The 13,000-nt window shown below is 45.8% G+C and overlaps 2 protein-coding genes across 3 annotated transcripts in view; one reads left to right on the top strand and one right to left on the bottom strand.

Moving 5' to 3' along the window:
• Positions 1-2,757: 2,757 nt before the first annotated feature.
• Positions 2,758-9,543, bottom strand: CENPL (centromere protein L). Its single transcript, XM_083743970.1, has 5 exons — positions 9,452-9,543; positions 8,154-8,336; positions 7,203-7,448; positions 5,942-6,484; positions 2,758-3,053 (listed from the first exon to the last, which is right to left on the bottom strand). The coding sequence occupies exons 1-5, from the start codon at positions 9,470-9,472 to the stop codon at positions 2,985-2,987; spliced, it is 1,062 nt and encodes a 353-aa protein (XP_083600096.1). The 5' UTR covers positions 9,473-9,543; the 3' UTR covers positions 2,758-2,984.
• Positions 9,544-9,798: 255 nt separating this feature from the next.
• DARS2 (aspartyl-tRNA synthetase 2, mitochondrial) overlaps positions 9,799-13,000 on the top strand; it is a 30,442-nt gene continuing 27,240 nt past the window's right edge. The window contains exon 1 of one of the 2 annotated variants that reach the window (XM_083743860.1): positions 9,799-10,023. In XM_083743860.1, coding sequence (XP_083599986.1) covers positions 9,879-10,023 — 145 coding nt within the window. In that variant the 5' untranslated portion in view covers positions 9,799-9,878. The remainder of the gene's footprint in view (positions 10,024-13,000) is intronic. The other variant, XR_014565545.1, reaches the window with a different exon arrangement.

The following is a 13,000-nucleotide window of genomic DNA, read 5'->3' as shown; positions in this document are numbered from 1 at the left end:
CTACCTCCAACCATGGAGGCAGAGCATAGCTGTCAGAGCTGCCCCAAGGTCCCAGCTCACAGAGGACCAACGCCAGGTCGTCGTTATATACAAAAGTCTGTATTGAAGTTCAGTTTCCATTTCAAAGCCGTAGCGCGCAGCTCTACGTCTTAAACCCTAGACCGCTGAAGTTCCGTCTGAATCTCCTCCCCCCTGACACCAGTTTAAGATTCTAGCCCTGCTCCACCTCTTCCTCTGCCCTCTCCTCCTCTGGGTCCTCCTGTCCGCTGAGGCATTCCCCTTTCTGGACTCTTCTGACGCTGAGTCGCCTGACTCCTCCCCCTGCCTCCGGCGGGCTTTAGGACCTGGTTCCCAATCCTCGTTCTCTGCTGTCCCGTGCGCCTGTACATTTGAACTTGGCTCTCGCGCCAACCCAGTGACCTTCCTCCTGACCGTTACACTGCTTCTATCACTGCTTCCCTCTTCCGGGATGCTGGCTGGACCTGACCTCCCCTCCGTTGCCTGACTCTCCGATGGAGGCGTGGTCAGCCCTGACTCATCTCTCCCTGCTGGGGGAGACGCTGGCCCCAATACCTGGGACTCTTCCCCCCCACTATGCTCTGGTGGGGAAGCTGGTCCTGATCTCCAACTGCTGCTCTGGGAGTCCCCGCTGGCCCCTTGCTTCTGGAGTGTCCCCCTTGGGACCCCCCTTGCCCTGGCCACCGGCGCCCCCTTCTGTGAATCTTCTGATTCACTGGAGAGGCTCATGGAATCTCTCGGGCCACTGTCATCTTCTCCTACGCTGCCCTCAGATTCTTCCCCTTCGCTCTCCATTTCCTCCCTTCCCTGTGCTTCTGCTCCTGAGCCCCTGACAATAGCCCTCATGGCTTATAACCACTGATGGCCTTTATCTGCCATGCATTCATCTAATCCTCTTTTAAAGCCATCCAATTGGTGACCATCACTGCTTCCTGTAGGTAGGAGTTCTATTAACTATGGGCAGCATAAGGCGTTTTCTTTTATCTGTCCTGAATCTTCCATCATTCAGCTTCACTGGATTTTATGGAAGCAAAGAGTTGGAAAGAATCCTGCAGGTTATGTAGTCCAACCCCGCAGAGTGCAGGAATCTCAACTGCATCATGCATGATAGATGGCTGTCTATCCTTTGCTTAAAAACATCCAAGGAGAATCCATTCCACTGTTGAATGACTCTTACCACCAGACAGTTCTTCCTGATGTTTAGTCGGAATCTTCTTCCTTGTAACCTTGGTTCAGGGTCCAACCCTACAGAGCAGGACTCTTGGTCCATCTTCCATGTGATAGCCATCTTTAAATATCTAAGGGTTATTATTTCCTCTCAGTCTCCTTATCAGGCTAAACATACCCGATTCCCTCAACTATTCCTCATAAGGTTGGCTTTCAATACCCTTTTGGTTGCTGTCTCTGCACACATTCCAGCTTGTCAATACCCTAAAATTGTGCCCAGAACTGGACACAGCATTCCAGGTGTGGTCTCACCAAGGCAGAACAGAGTGGTACTATTACTTCAGTGATCTGGACACTGTAATTCTTTTGATGCAACCTAGAAAAGCATTAGCTTTTTTTGCTGCATCATCACACTGTTGACTCATGTTAAGCTTGTGGTATACCAAGACCCCTGGATCCTTTTCACAAGCCAGTTGTACCCCATCATATTTGAGCAGACAGTTCTTCCTGCATAAGCGTAGAACCTTACATTTATCCCTATTGAAATTATTGTTAGTTTAAGCCTAGTTTTTCACTCTGCCCTGCCCTCACACTACGTTACTGGTTAGCAGAGGAGGTTGGCCCCAGGTGCAAAATTCTGAGGGGCAAAACCTGGCACAATGTCCACACCCTGCACCCCTGTGCTGGCCAAGCCCAGTGTCAGCAAAGCTAAAAATATGTGGCCACTGCCACTGGCAGCCATGTGCCTCATGCCTCCATCCCAGCTGCCCAGACCACATTACCTGTCCTGTCCCGGCAACCCATGCTATGCCACTGCTGCCAAGATCCTACTGAATTACAATTCCGTCTTCTGCAGCATTGGCTACCCCTGCCAGTTTGGTGTCATCTGCAAATTTGATGAGCAACTCCTCAATTCCTTCATCCAAGTTGTTTATAAAGGCATCGAACAATGGACCCAGGACAGAACCTTCCAGCACCTCACTTGCCATTTATTTCCAGGATGGTGATGAACCATTAGAGAGCACTCTATGGATTTGTCTGTTAAGCCTCAAATTTTGTCTCTCTTCTCCATAATCTTCCTCAGTTCTCAGACTATTCTAGGGTCCAATTATCTAGGGCACCCTTTCTCAACCTTAGGTCCTCAGGTGCTATTGGACTACAACTAAGGTTGAAGGGAGTTGTAGTCTAACAGTATCTGGGACATAAGGTTGATATTGGCCATCTATACATTTTACCTCTTTGTCTTGATTGCAATACATATAGTTTCATTTGTAATCTCAAAATCTTCCTGAGCAGTTTGATTAGGACAATAGAATGTCCTTCATACTAAATTACTTGAGGCCCAATATCACCACCCAGCTTGCTGAATTCAGTGCCCTCTCTGACATACACAGCAACACCACCTTCAGTACATCCTTTCTATAATGTTCCTATAAAGTTTATAACCAGTAATAACCATGTCCCATTGGTTCCTTCATTCCACCATCCTCTAAGCCGAAACAATCCGGTTCACAAGAAGTACTGTGATCAAAGAGAGCAGCATAATCACTTAGTACCATACTCACATAAATCACTAGTCAAATATAATACCATATTTATTATTTGTAGGGTTTATATAGTTTAATGTTCCATATTTTCAGGAAGGTGTAAGACTTTTTAGGTTTGACCAGAAAGGTAAAATACTCTGTACAAACCACATCTGAGCAGATGAATAAGAATAAGACTCTCTCACACTCAAAAGTCGTCTTTGTACTGGATATACTTTCTATAGCAAAAGCATAGATGGTACAACACTTAAATCACATTTTTAAAACTGCCAGTTCTGTTAGGAATGCCATTGATGATATCAGATGTTGAGCATGAAAAATCTGCAAGAAAGAAATTGGAGAATGTTTAAAAAAGTTGCAGCAGGATCAAACAGGATAAAATACAGTTTATTCAATGAAGTATTTAAGCTAACAAATGTCAACAGCCCATATAAACCAGTTTTGTTTAATCACATTGTCTGAAGTCAATCTGAAAAGCCAAACTTTCCTGTTTTACATTCCTGGAAAGGTATGAAAGGGGTGAAGAGGAAAGTTGATAGAGAAGAAGAGATCCATGGCTTGAAATTGAAACCACTTGAACATAGGGGAACAATGGAAAGCCTTCATTTCCTTTTCAGAAGTATAAGCACAATACTTTTCAAAGCAGCATTTTAGAATATCATTAAGATGCCAATTCACATCAGATCTAAAATCATTTGGTATCTATGTGATTGCTGTGTTTCACTGGATTACTAAAGCTTGTGTACTAACTTGTCTTCCCAAATAGAATGGAATTTCATGCAGAGAATAAGGCTTTCCTAACTGCTTCCCTTGGCTGCCCCTTGGACACCTCAAGGGTGCAGCAAATCACAAGAGCAGACACCGGCAAAAATCATGATGTAGGGAAAACCCTGAAGTCAGCCAATGCCTCTACATAGCTCCATCCTCATTTCAAACATCATGATATATCAATATATTGCAATGTTTAGCTGGTGATCTATTGTGAAGTTGAAAACCCTAGTGCCTGCTCTGTGGTTTGCTGCCCCCAGCAGGAGGCAGGGAAGAGCTGAGCCGGCAGAGCAACATACAAAAGTTGGCTTCATGCGGTTTATCATCAGGGCAGATATTTTGAACCGGTTATCACAGTGTGGATTTCAAACCGGTTTTCAATGATATATCACTACATAACCCAGGCCTGATCTCAGCAGGAAGTGATCTGACCATGACAAGGGACTGATGTCAATACTCCCTACTTTCATATCACCCTCCTCCTGCCCAGTTGATAAAACAAGGTTCAGAGTGTGGCCTGCCACATGTGTTGGGCTAGTGACATGCTGTGACAACCCCATGGTCATTATGGCAGCCATGATGAAGTCCTAAGCCACCCCAAAGCCAGTTGCCTTGGCATGGATGTTGAAGACCCCAGAACTAGCATTCTGGGAGTCCTCAACACTTAATCTGAGACCAGCCATCTGCTCAGGCAAGGAGACTGTTGGGCAGGGAGGCCGGTGGAAACCAGCAGAATCCCTAATCTGTCCTGATTGCCCAACATCAGGAACAAACCCTCTAGATTCCCCCCGCTAACTGGACAGAGCCTGGAGAGATGGAATCTCTACAGACCACAGCAACTCCCTCTCTCCCCAACCCTCAAGCTTGTCCTTGATGCTGCACAGAGTACCCAGTTGAGCACAGTAGGTAACACCACCTCCACCCTCCTTAACCACCCAATCTTAGTGATACAGACCAGATCAACCTCCTCATCTATAAATCAGATCGTGTATGAGGGAGGCCTTACTCAGTCAACCTGGTATTTAGTAGCAGCAGCAGCAGCTGCAAACCTGAGGGCTGGCTGATAGGATAATCCCAATTCCCTATGTTGGAGGAGGGGCTGGCACATGGCACCTCCCACACCATACCTCCCCCTACCATGAACCACTGCAGTTGGGGGTCTCCTCCCAGACATATCTCCCCTCCCTCAATGAAAACAACACAAATTTAAAACTGAATCCACTAAGAACAATACCCCAGCCCATTATTTGGAGAAATTGCAGCAACACACTTTATAATAGGAATCAGCTACTGGTTGCCTGTGGCTCAATATGCCCCCTACCCTGCAACCCAGTCTTCGATGCACACACTTTGTTCTGAGTGCCCAAAGTAGTATTCAATATGCTCCCCAGCCCTGCCACCCTTCCAAGCCTTTCCCTACTTAGAGAAAGATGGATGGTAAAGAACTGGGAAAGGTAGGAAGGGACAGATGCAAGAAACCATTCTATTCATGTGCCAATAATTGAGCCATTGCATAAAGGAATGCAGAAAAAAATAGTATCTCCACCCCCTATATCTAGGGAATAGGTAGAAAGGGGCCAGAGGCACAAAGTAGTTGTAGGGTTTCTACTTCTCTTGAATGCTCACTTGCAATACAGAAAGGGAGTAGTGTGTTTGCTAGACCTGCCACCAAGCTTCTTCCTAAAGTATAAATGGCCAGCTGGTAAAATCAGCTGCAAAGTGTTTGAAGTCTACATTGCAAAATGTATGCCTCAAATATTCCTTTAGGACACTCATCTATTTATAATTTGTCACTACCAGGCTAGTATTAATTTTGGGTGAGATCAATCACCTGCCAAGAACAGTATTCAAAATTAGCCAGGCATTTTGCACCTGGCTTTTGACCACTTGCGACCAAGTGAAGTTGCCTGGGCGCCAGGATGGTGCCTGACATCTCCACCATCTGGAGATGCAGGCCTGAGGATCATTGGATCTGGACTGTTTTCACACACTAATACTCCATCCTGTAGAATTCTATCAGTTATATTTTATCTGCACAATCAGAATGAATTTCTGAAACCAAAATGCTTTTTCTGTACAGCCTGAGAGCAGTCAGCATTAAGAAACAGAGGTCAGAACAGGCCAATATATACATGGGCTGTCCCTGGAGCAAGTAACTTTTCTTCTTTAAGTACTCAAGGCTCTTAGCCTAGCTCAAGGTTGTCATCTGAACGAGCCTGATGCTTAACTGAAAATCAATCACAGTCAGTCCATCATTTGAAAATTAGACTGCAGAGCCATCTTGCCCCAAAATGGCAACTAGACATTCCATTTTAGCAACTGTAGCCTTGGTTTAAGGAGCCATTTGTCCCCTAACTTATAAATCTTTAAGTTTCTAATACTGGCCAAAAGTGACAGTTCTTTTAACTAGTTGCTAGTGGTAAATGAGCTAGGCACCATACCTTTATTTTCCCAACAGAATGGGCAGAACCTACTGATGTGGAGACTTGCACCAGTATTGTGCCTGACAGGTAGATCTTGAAGTGTCTATGGAAGTGGTTGTAAAGACACGCCATGAATAATTCCACTTCTTCTTGCCTGACTTCTCCTGGAGTGCTGTGGATTGAATCCCAAAGGGCTTTTGCATCTTCAGGATGGATAGAATAGGAAATATCCAGAGGGTAAGCTGTGCCAAGTGTAGAGAAAGTCAGCTCTGTTGGAACTGTAGGATTGTCCATAGGGCACCCAGTCCACATTGCAGCCATCCAGGAAAGACTGATAGGGGTGATGTGCAAGGGGCTCAGACAACAGTCAAAGGTCTGTTGAAGCCAAGTTTCTACAAGGACCGTGAGAGCCTTTGCCCCATTCACAAGGAACAAGGGCAAAAAGGTAAACTCCTCATCAACAATCTCAAAAAGGTCATTTCCACCAGTACAAGTAAACCAGCCCATCCACACCACTTTCTCTTCGGCATTTTTAGCTGCCACCTGAGGCCTCTTCGTGATCTATGGGAAATACATAAATACACCAATTATGCATATATTGCAACTATACGAAATGGCTTGAGTCAACACAATTTTGGAAACCAACTCCTGCAATTCATTTGTTATGGTGAGGAAAAAATAGGGGAAATATACTGACAGCACTTAATCTCTCAACAGTTCTTCAACAAATGTGAACCTATCACTTTAATAGTACTCTATTCACAGCCATGGACAACTATGCATGTTTTCATGGAAAAGCCACTGAATTAAGCAAGGCTTAATTCCTTGCCTGGACAAGGAAGCCTTTTTGAAAGTGCAGATCCAACTGGACCCACACTTTCAAAGTGCCAGCCTCTGCATGGCGCAGCGTCTCTTGCATGATCAGATTGGGATTCGTGGGTCTGAGACCCAATGGTCACACGAAGTGCAGCCAGAGGCTTCCTGTGCCTACAGGCTACCTACTTTTAAGAATTGCTCTGTTACATTTTTTCAGAACCTCTTTACAAGAGAAATGGCGCAATCAATACTGGGCGCAAAGCATCCAGTGATTGACTCACCACCAACTGTAACCATGATTCCCTAGCATCTAAACCAAATCAAATTCATTTAATAACACTAAGATAACAGTGGTGGCATACTGAGATGAACTAGTGTATTTTCTAGATCCAATACAATAGCATTCTTCAATATTGTTAAGACAAACCCACAGGTATTAAAATATTGGGACTATAGTACCTACTTGAATGAGAACTGCATCTGGTTCCTGTTCTGTGATTTTCAAAGCTGAGAATGAAGAGAACGTCACTTTAAATTGAAGTTCATATTCAATTTCCACAGGTCTCCTTTGACTTTCAGTTGCAATAAAGCGACTCAACTGTCTAGAATATTCTTTCAGCTGTCCATAAGAGAATTTGTACAGAGGAGTGACAGTGTATAAAGTCCACTGCTTACACAGAAGCAAGTTTATTTGAGGATCAGCATTTTCCTGGAATGTGAAGAACAGTTTTAGCTTCCTAGGTGCAGGCAAGTGGTGTCCATACTCTACACTTTCCAACAAAAACACAGCAAATATCACTATGAGCAACTTTTTGGATGTGGTTCATCCAATTCTCAGGACAGTCTGCAACTAATTTAATAGCTACCACAACACACACACCCCTACATCACCACTCTAAAGCTTTCCCAATAACACCATTTAGAGGTTCAGGTCCTCTTCATTTCCCCTCTGCTACCTTTTATGGCTAGAATATATTAGCTAGAACAGATGAAAGGGCCCTGTACAATAAGTAGTGGGCTAATGCAATAAGGGAGAACATAATTTACCATATAAAATTAGGTCTTATTAAAAGAAGTTCAGATGGTAAAAATATGTCAATCCCTTGGCCAACATTAACTTTTCAGGAGATAGGATCAAAGTTTTAAGACACTTGTAGCAAATTGTTCTCTCTCTCTCTCTCTCTCTCTCACACACACACACACAGAGAGAGAGAGAGAGAGAGAGAGAGAGAGAGAGAGAGGATATATTCTAGGCAGGGCAATATTACGGTAATTTCCTTTCCAAGTTGTCCTAGAACTATTTCTGAAAGATTAACTATTAGTTACCAGAGGTGGTTTTTTCCTTTGCACCAAATAATAAGCTACTTCATTTTGCAATATTTTGCCAGCTATACCAAGCTCACCAAAGGATTACCTGCAAGTGAAGAGTTTGTTGAATCATTCTCATAGCTGGGGTCTGACTAAACAGGTTTCGTCTGAGGGATACAACATGTCTTGAAAGATGTGCAGTGTTAATGATGTTCACATCATGATCTACAGTTTTTTCTCCAAAAACAGAAAGTGTCCTGTAGTCACAAACCCTCGTATCTTCCACATGCTGATAGTTTACCAATCAATAGGCAAAAAGGAACAAAAGTTAAAAACTATTTTATATAAAGTAAAGAAAATGCAGGTGATCATTTACTCAGCATGACAAGGACTCGCATGAAGGCAAGCCAAGATATTTGGGGGTGGAAGTGGGCACTAAGAAACCCTATCGAATACTAGAATAATAGGTGCAAAGAAATCTGGGGACAATCTATTTCTCTCATTATAGATACAGATTTTAAAGAGAACAAAATAAAAACAGCACCACAAGGATTTGGTAACATGAATCAAGCTATACCTTCTCTCTACAGCACAGGACTGGCTACCTTCCTAGTGTGCTTTAAATAGTTTTGTTTAACTCAGCATTTTGTCATCCCCCCCCCCCCCGAAAGGAGCGCCTCTCCTCACATCTGCCAACCTTCGGAATCTGAGTTCTTCAGTCTCGTGGTTCTGCCAACAGCTGCAGCCCCATCATGTCAGGGCCTTCCCTGTGGTGGCACCTGATTGGCGAAATCCCTTTGGCAGCATGGCCATCTCCCTCACCAATAAACTTTTGGCATCAGTGTAACATAATCTTATCTTTTCACACAGGCATTTCAGTCAGAAGTGCAAGTCAAGTCTGGGTGCCTGTACGCATCTCCATGTCTACTGCAGAACTGTTTTGAGATATTGTGGGTGAGTTTCTCTCAGAGCAGACCTACCAAACTGGCTTCCTTATTTGATTTTATTTTTATTAAATTTATATGCCACCCTTCATCCGAAGATCACAGGTGGGTTTTACAACAGGAAAGCACATAACAACACCACCATAAAGCAGCAGGGGGTTATTATAGAGAGGGCAATAATATGAATTAAGGCCCCTTGATTTCAATGGGTTTTACACGTGAGCAAGACTCGATCGGATAATTAATTAAAATAAAACACCCGACGGCACCGGGCGGGGATTTGCATAACTCGGTTAAAAAACCGAAAAACAAGAAACCCCAAACGATATCCCTGCACGGAGAAAACGAGCATTTACGTTTGAAGGAAGAGCGCCAAGAGGTGGCCCGAGGTTGCCCGCCTCAGTCAAGCCTCCTCTTCCAAAGGTAACAAAGGCAGCAGCTCGAAAGGCCGGTGCTTTACCTGTCGCTGAGCCCTCGCCATCACGGGGCCGAGACCTCCCTCTTCTCCGCCCGCCCGCTCCCAAATAACGGAGCCAGCCAGCCAACCAACCAACCAACCAACCAACCAGCCAACGGCTCCCCTCAAGGCGGCGGGCGATTTAAAAATAGATTTTAAAACGCCTCCTTCCGGCAGCCAGTTCGGCGCCCGCTCGGGACACTCGCTGATTGGCTTCTCCTAGGAGGCCCCGCCTGCCCCGCGCGACGTCGCCGCGGGCCTGGAAAAGGCTCTGCTGAGGGAGGCGGTCCGAAGCTCCTTGCCCGAAGTAAGGATGGCGGTTGTCAGCTGCGCCAATGGCCGCGAGGGGTGGGTTCACGTGACCACGAGCGGGGGCCGGGCCTGGCCGTCGCGTGAGGCGCTTCCTCGGCGGGGCGAAGGCGAGGAGCTGATGCCGGCGCTCTGGAGGGCCGTGCGCGGGCTGCCGGGCCCCCTCCGCGCCCCGCTCTCGCTGCTCTTCCCGAGCGGGGCGGCCCAGGGCGGCGCCAGGCGCGTCTCCGGCCGCACTCCGACGCTCCGCGCACCCGGCGCTGCAGGTCCGTGGCGCCCGCCCAGGGGGGTCGGGGGGGGGCGTCGGGGCTCCTGCTGAGGGAGGTTGTTGTTGTTTAGTCATTTAGTCGTGTCCGACTCTTCGTGACCCCCTGGACCAGAGCACGCCAGGCCCTCCTGTCTTCCACTGCCTCCCGCAGTTTAGTCAAACGCATGCTGGTCGCTTCGAGAACACTGTCCCACCATCTCGTCCTCTGTCGTCCCCTTCTTCTTGTGCCCTCCATGTTTCCCAACATCAGGGTCTTTTCCAGGGAGTCTTCTCTTCTCATGAGGTGGCCAAAGTACTGGAGCCTCAGCTTCACAATCTGTCCTTCCAGGGAGCACTCAGGGCTGATTTCCTTCAGAATGGAGAGGTTTGATCTTCTTGCAGTCCATGGGACTCTCAAGAGTCTCCCCTAGCACCAGAATTAAAAAGCATCAATTCTTTGGCGATCAGCCTTCTTTACGGTCCAGCTCTCACTTCCATACATCACTACTGGGAAAACCATAGCTTTAACTATACGGACCTTTGTTGGCAGCAAGGTGATGTCTCTGCTTTTTAAGATGTCTAGGTTTGCCATCGCCTTTCTCCCAAGGAGCAGGCATCTTTTAATTTCGTGACTGCTGTCACCGTCTGCAGTGATCATGGAGCCCAAGAAAGTAAAATCTCTCACTGCCTCCATTTCTTCCCCTTCTATTTGCCAGGAGGTGATGGGACCAGTGGCCATGATCTTCGGGGGTTTTTTGATGTTGAGCTTCAGACCATATTTTGCGCTCTCCTCTTTCACCCTCATTAAAAGGTTCTTTAATTCCTCCTCACTTTCTGCCATCAAGGTTGTGTCATCTGCATATCTGAGGTTGTTGATATTTCTTCCGGCAATCTTAATTCCGGCTAGGGAATCATCCAGCCCAGCTTTTCGCATGATGAATTCTGCATATAAGTTAAATAAGCAGGGAGACAATATACAGCCTTGCCATACTCCTTTCCCAATTTGGAACCAATCAGTTGTTCCATATCCAGTTAGCTTCTTGTCCCACATAGAGCTTCTTGTCCCACATAGCTTCTTGTCCCACATAGAGATTTCTCAGGAGGCAGATGAGATGATCAGGTACTCCCATTTCTTTAAGAACTTGCCATAGTTTGCTGTGGTCGACACAGTCAAAGGCTTTTGCATAGTCAATGAAGCAGAAGTAGATGTCTTTCTGGAACTCTCTAGATTTCTCCATAATCCAGCACATGTTTGCAATTTGGTCTCTGGTTCCTCTGCCCCTTCGAAATCCAGCTTGCACTTCTGGGAGGGAGGTGCCGCACCTTAATGCCCCTTTTCCTCACCAGTAAGAAAGTGGGTCGTTTTGTGCTCTCTGGAACTCGCTGCCTCTGGAGGCAAAGCAGGAGCCTTCACTGCGCTGCTCTTGGCATCTGCTAAAAATATTATTGCTTAGACAAGAGCCGCCAAGATGCTTAGGTGAATATTGATCCCTTTTTTAGCATCTTTGTAGGTTTTAAAAGTAGGCTTGTGAATTTGCTCTCAGTTTTACTGTTTTATCTTTTTGTAAACTGCTTTTAGGTTTTTCTTACCAACCAGCGGTGTATGATTCTTAGGAATTTTATTTATATATTTATTTAATTTCTATATCGCCCTTCATGGCTTCATCCAAAGATCACAGGGAGATTTACATAAAAGCACAAAAATACATACCGTTATAACAAAAACAATTACACCCCACCCCCCAGTTTAAAAGGCCAAAGGTTTTTTAATCACTCAAAGGCCTGGTTATAGAAAAGTGTTTTTGCCTGGTACCGAAAGATATGTAAAGAAGGTGCCAGGTGAGCCCCGTGGAGGAAGCATCCCACAAGCAGGGAATCCCATGCAGAAAAGGCCTGCTCCCATCTTGCCACCCGATGGACCTGTCATGGAGGAGGCATACAAAGAAGGGCCTCAGATGAAGATAGCAGGGTCCAGGCTGGTTTATATGGGGAGAGGCGGTCCTTGAGGTCTTGTGGTCCTGGGCTGTTTTAAGACTTTCTAAATCAAAGTCAGAACTTTGAATTGGGCCTGAAACTAAGTGGCAGCCAGTGCAATGTAGGCCAGGTTCAATGTACAGAACAATGCTGAAATGGTCTTGCCCCAGTGAGCAACTTGGCTGCCAAATTCACTTTGAAGTAATCTAAACTAGAGGTTACCAGAGCTGTCCCTGTCCAGATTGGGGCACAGCTGGGCCACCAGCCAAAGCTGAGGGAAGGCACTCTGTACCACTGAGGCCACCTGAGCCTCAAGTGACATCAAAGGATCCAGAAGTATCCCCCAAGTTACGTATCTGCTCCTTCGGAGGGAGTGTAATCCCATACGATTATCATTATTCATTTTTTTATTTTAAATATTTATTTCATTGACATTTATACACAGCTTGATTTCTTGGGGGGGGGGGCTCTCAAAGTGGTTTACAAAAGATAAAACAGTAAAAATCAAGGAAAATTTGACAAGCCTACAGTGGTATCTTGGGTTACAGACACTTCAGGTTACGTGTTTTCAGGTTGTGCACTGCGCTGGACCCAGAAATACCAGAACGGGTTACTTCCGGGTTTCAGCGCATGCATAGAAGCGCCAAATTGCAACCCGTGCATGCGCAGACGCAGCGCTGCAGGTTGCGAACATGCCTCCCACACGGATCACGTTCACAACCCGAGGTTCCAAAATGCTAAAATGGATTAAGATTTGCCTCAACTTTCTTAAGCATCTCTGTAGGTTTGTGTAAAAGAAAGGTGTTTGTAGCAGGTGCCAAAAGGAATACAGTAAAGCCGCCTGCTTGATCTCAATAAGGAGGCAGAGACCTGACAGGAACTTAAGAACAGCTTAAAAACATAAGTGGGGGGGGGGGGGGAGAGAAATCCCTGAATAGGTTTGATCATTGGTTCTCCTTGTAAAAAACAGTAGACAAACAGATCCACCTGTTTCTTCTCTGGAGAATATTTACCATACCTGC

This window comes from Podarcis gaigeae (assembly GCF_964106915.1).
Source record: "Podarcis gaigeae genome assembly, chromosome: 6".
NCBI lineage: Eukaryota > Metazoa > Chordata > Lepidosauria > Squamata > Lacertidae > Podarcis > Podarcis gaigeae.
The sequence above is the reverse complement of the archived record's forward strand: the minus strand, read 5'-3'. Positions and strand labels throughout refer to the sequence as shown.